Source organism: Haliotis rubra, unplaced genomic scaffold (genome assembly GCF_003918875.1).
Source record: "Haliotis rubra isolate DU_JTF1 unplaced genomic scaffold, ASM391887v1 Scf1, whole genome shotgun sequence".
Taxonomy (NCBI): Eukaryota; Metazoa; Mollusca; class Gastropoda; order Lepetellida; family Haliotidae; genus Haliotis; species Haliotis rubra.
Genome location: NW_025764891.1, coordinates 7,396,988 through 7,402,264, shown reverse-complemented (window position 1 = coordinate 7,402,264; position 5,277 = coordinate 7,396,988). Strand labels below are relative to the sequence as shown.

The 5,277-nt window shown below is 40.3% G+C and overlaps 1 protein-coding gene across 4 annotated transcripts; it reads left to right on the top strand.

Annotated features, from left to right (window-relative positions):
* The first annotated feature begins 3 nt into the window (after positions 1-3).
* LOC124277640 (uncharacterized abhydrolase domain-containing protein DDB_G0269086-like) lies at positions 4-2,655 on the top strand. 4 transcript variants are annotated; one of them, XM_046713517.1, is made up of 3 exons: positions 4-772; positions 827-853; positions 968-2,655. In XM_046713517.1, the coding sequence occupies exons 1-3, from the start codon at positions 35-37 to the stop codon at positions 2,384-2,386; spliced, it is 2,184 nt and encodes a 727-aa protein (XP_046569473.1). In that variant the 5' UTR covers positions 4-34; the 3' UTR covers positions 2,387-2,655. The 4 variants fall into 4 exon arrangements, with proteins under 4 accessions (XP_046569473.1, XP_046569353.1, XP_046569416.1 ...); XM_046713397.1 differs by having other exon boundaries at positions 827-2,655; XM_046713460.1 differs by having other exon boundaries at positions 4-853.
* Positions 2,656-5,277: the final 2,622 nt, after the last annotated feature.

Here is a 5,277-nt window from a genome sequence, read left to right as displayed (position 1 = left end):
AATGGGAAGTGACGGAAAAGCTTCTCTCACTAACATGATTCTGAAACCAAGGGTACACATATGTCGTGATGAAGTGAATGAGTATCTTTACAGGCAAATTGTGGGAATAAGGAATCCAATAGAATTTTGTTGTCCGAAAAGAATTAAAGGTAAGAAGTGTATTGATTATGAACCAAAGCCGAACAAAAGGATAAGGAACAGACACCAGCACCTTGTATATAAACGAAAGCCAGTTTATCTGTCTCCTAGTGAGGCAAGAGCTTGTCTGTCCAGTAAACCTGAAGGAAATATGGCTCCAATCCATACAGGTTTACAGTGTAAAATTGTTGCAAAAGCTAAGAAAAATGTGCCATGGGCCAAAAAGATTGGAAATCAGAATATATCTGGTTCAATGGATACTAGAATTGGACATTTTACAAAGACAATGACTAAATTACACGAAAGGCTGATTTGTAAGCGCACCGATCCTTCTGAAAAGATGGATAAGGAACAAGAGCCAGCTCCAGGAAAGAATGGCAGGAAGAGAAGAAAGGTTGTGACTCCTGAAGAAAGCTTAGGAACAGGTGAACAGGGCGAAGAAATAGAACAAGCTGATGGACACAACAAGACAGAAGTAGTAGATGAAGAACAGGTGTACATTGATGAAGATTGGACTGAAGAATGTCAGGAAGATGACGATGAGTTTGTAGAACAGAAGGAAGATGAACATTTGGTGGTAAAAGAACAAATTGTAGTAAACAGGGAAGTACTAGAGAATGTTGAAAAGGAAGAAGTAGATCAGATTGTGGTAAATAAGGAAGTACTAGAGAATGTTGAAAAGGAAGAGGTAGATCAGATTGTGGTAAATAAAGGGGTAGTAGAACAGAATGTTGAAAATGAAGAAGTAGATCAGATTGTGGTAAATACGGAGGTAGAAGAGCAGAATGTTGAAAAGGAAGAAGTAGATCAGATTGTGGTAAATATAGAGGTAGTAGAACAGAATGTTGAAAAGGAAGAAGTAGATCAGATTGTGGTAAATATAGAGGTACTAGGGCAGAATGTTGTCAAGGAAGAAGTAGATCAGATTGTGGTAAATAAAGAGGTACTAGAACAGAATGTTGCCAAGGAAGAAGTAGATCAGATTGTGGTAAATAAGGAGGTACTAGAGCAGAATGTTGTCAAGGAAGAAGTAGATCAGATTGTGGTAAATACGGAGGTACTAGAACAGAATGTTGCCAAGGAAGAAGTAGATCAGATTGTGGTAAATAAAGAGGTACTAGAACAGAATGTTGCCAAGGAAGAAGTAGATCAGATTGTGGTAAATACGGAGGTACTAGAACAGAATGTTGCCAAGGAAGAAGTAGATCAGATTGTGGTAAATAAAGAGGTACTAGAACAGAATGTTGTCAAGGAAGAAGTAGATCAGATTGTGGTAAATAAAGAGGTACTAGAACAGAATGTTGCCAAGGAAGAAGTAGATCAGATTGTGGTAAATAAGGAGGTACTAGAGCAGAATGTTGTCAAGGAAGAAGTAGATCAGATTGTGGTAAATACGGAGGTACTAGAACAGAATGTTGCCAAGGAAGAAGTAGATCAGATTGTGGTAAATAAAGAGGTACTAGAACAGAATGTTGTAAAGGAAGAAGTAGATCAGATTGTGGTAAGCAATAAATGCAAAGACAGGGTTGTGAATAAGGAACAGAATGTGGTACGGGTGCACAAGTGGATTGTAAATTTTCTGCCAGATGAAGGACAATTTGTTTTACAGGAGGTAGATGAAGACCAGATAATGAAAGATGTAGATAAGATTGTCTCATCTAAAGCTTTGGTAAAACAGAATGTTGTAAAGAAGGAAGTAGATCAGATTGTGGTAAATAAACCTGATGAAGACCAGTTTGTGGAAAGTGGGAAAGATGAACAACAGTCTCTTGAGCAGAGGTTTGGAGAAACATCTGTTGTACAGAAGAAAGATAAAGGACAGGAAAAGGCAGAACAGTATGTTGTGCACATGGAAGAAGATTGGGTTGTAGTACTGCAGGAAGAGGAACAGTCGACAAGAGAAGTGGAAGAAGAAAAGTTTGTTTTACAGGGGACAGAAGTAGAACAGTTGTTGGTAAATGGGGAAGAAGAAAAGATTGTAATGGATGAAGAACGGATTGTGGTAAACAAGGAAGTTCAAGAACAGAATGTGATAAAGAAAGCAGAACATATTTGGATACAGGAGGAAGAAGAAGATTGTATAGTGGTAGATCAGGAAATTGAAGGACACAATGTGGTTAAGGAAAGAGTTGAAAAGGTTGTGGTTCAGGATGCTGTAGATGATTGTATTGTCATTGAACAGGAAGGAGAACCCAGTGTGGTAAGGGAAGAGGTACAACAGAATGTTGTAATAGTGATAGATGAGTGATAGGCTGGACCAAATCAGTGGTGACCAATGATTTATAATGATATACCAATATACCTCAAGACTATGTGCCAACTGTAGCACAGAACTGTCAGTAAATAAGACTGATTTAATTGTTGTTTTTTCCACGAGGATCACAATTTTCTTGAAGCCATTTTTGTGTTTGAGAAGCCAGAAGAGTGAAGCATTTTACCGTTAAATTCAAATGAAAGTTGTGCATGTGACAATGTCTGCAACTGTTTTGCAAATATAAAACATCAGTGCCAGTCAAATACTCAGTCTTGACTATCCTTGTAATGGACTCCACTCAGTGGAAAGGACATGGAACCGTGAAAATCATGTGAATGAATCGCTAAAATTCAGCGATAACACCAGGTGTTCATGAAAAGGGTAATCATTTTCTGTCCCTCCTGTAGCACCGGCCATTAGCAATGGTGAAGAAATGTATTTCAGTCCCACACCGCAAGGCAAACCAATATTTAATTAAACGTGTGTGTGTTTTCACAACACAATGATAAACATACGAATAATGGTGTTGGTAACCTGTCTCCTATATTGCATCTACAGACTGCCAGGACAAAAATGTCAATGGATGATGAAATGCATATACAGTACGCGCGTACAAGATCATTTGACCCGCAAACAAAGTGATATTGAGATAATGGCATGGATGGATTTACCATTTTTGGGGTGAACAGTTGACTACCCTTTGTACATGTTTACGATGGGTGCCACCGTTTATGCAGGATACACTCGCCTTTGGCGAACACCCGGTATCATCACAATTTTATAGTGATTCATAGACACATGCTCTGTCATTGTATCTTGTTTTGTCAGTCACTGGATTGTCAGGTCCAGATACGTTTCTGTACAGACCTCCGCCATACAGATGTCACATTGCTCAGTTAGGCGTTAAAAAGACTCACACAAAAATAAAACACTTGCTCATAATATAGTATGTTACAATCGACTAATTATGATGTGTAGTGGAATTTGTCTTCAGTAACCCATGCTTGTTTTAAGAGGTGACTGACGGGATCGATCTATGCTGTTGATCACTGTATTGTCTGGCCGCATTATTTACAGACCCCTGCCATATAGCAGAAATAATAGTAAAAATAACGGAGAAACAAACAAACATCACGAAACTTCTCGAACAATCAAACTGCTCATGTTTGCAAACAACCAAGAGAGGCAACACTCAATGACGCTTCCTGATAACCTGTAGTCGATATTTTCCGAGCGTTTCATTAATTTGCAAAAGACATGGAAAACAAATTTAGGACAACATTTTTCCATTTCGGATGAAATGTCATAGTCTTTAATAGTCTTATGATGTCAAGTTGATTCTCAACTTGAAACGCCTTCGCCATCCGCAGTTCAAAGAAAGTCATAAGGTATATCATGCTGACCCGCAGTATGACAACTGCAGTATGATATTCATAATAACAGACCGCCTCCGTGGTGTAGTGGTTAGAGCGTCCGCCCGGAGAGCTGAAGGTCGTGGGTTCGATCCCCGACCGCGTCATACCAAAAGACGTTATAATATGGTACTTGTTGGTTCCTGCCTGGCGCTCGGCATTAATGAGTACAACAAGGACTGGTCGGCTCGGAGTTAGTATAATGTGTCCGAGTGGGGTATTCATGCTTCACTGCGGCATGGTATCTCAGTGGGCTAGCACTATAAAACCAGCCTAAGTCTGGGCTAGTACACGCTGACGCACGTACACATAAACACGTATGCACGTCGTCATATGAGCGAAATATTCTCAAGCACGACGTTAAACCCAATTTCACCTCACCTCACCTCAGAATAACATGTATCCTTTGCAGCATGTATTGCTTATTTCTCCCTGCTGTGGTATTGGGCAACGTCTGCGAGGCGTGGGGAGTAAAAACCACACAACACGCCAAACGCTTTCTATACCAGTTGCAAGTTCAGATGTATTAGCAACAGTGAGTGAGTGAGTTTAGTTTTACGCCGATTCTAGCAATATTCCTGCAATATTCCTGCGGGTACACCAGAAATGGGATTCACACGTTGTACCCATGAGGGGAATTGAACCCGGGATTTTTGGCGTGACGAGCGAACGTTTTAACCACTACGTTACCCCAGCGCCCTGTATAAGTAAGTATAAGAGAACAAATCAGAACATGACAGCAAGAGTGTGTCTTCTATATCAGTTTCAGGAACCAGATGTATCTGGAAATAAAAGTGTCACAATACTTTCCATAACCATACGAAATATAAGAGTCTCGGTGACAATTTAATTAGCTGTGTTTCAAACACATTTATTCGTAGAGCAGATGTGAATAAACAGATCGGAGATCTGTCGGAATATCTTACACACTAACAAATAAGATCATCATGTCCAACATGTCCCTCCCATCACAGCAGCACTGGATTTCATATTGACCCCTTGAAGCATGTTTCCATCGCCCGCGTCTGCAGTATCAATGACCCTGATATAACGTACAATACGTTACTTTCAGGCATGTAATAAATAATTTTAAAATCATGTTACATTATTGTACACTTGCTCACAAGAGTGCCCGTTCCAGACTCGAATATTTACCGCCTCAACTAGTTGGCATAATGCTGGAGGCGACGTTAAACAACAAACACACGATGATTTGTCGATTTATCAGCACCAGGAACATGCCCTGATACAACCAGAATGCTGTACATAGGGGCATTAAACCCAACTCACTCCAACCGTGTCCCTTGATAGAAGTGTGAACTAGTGGCCTCTGACCTGAGACCGGACGAATGTCAGAAAACTGAAAAGATAATAAGAATGTCATCTGTTGGGTAATTCCAGGCCCTGCTACCAGCGCCTGGCCTACGATCCAACGCGTGAAGCTATACCAGGGTGCGTGCCATGACATCAGCA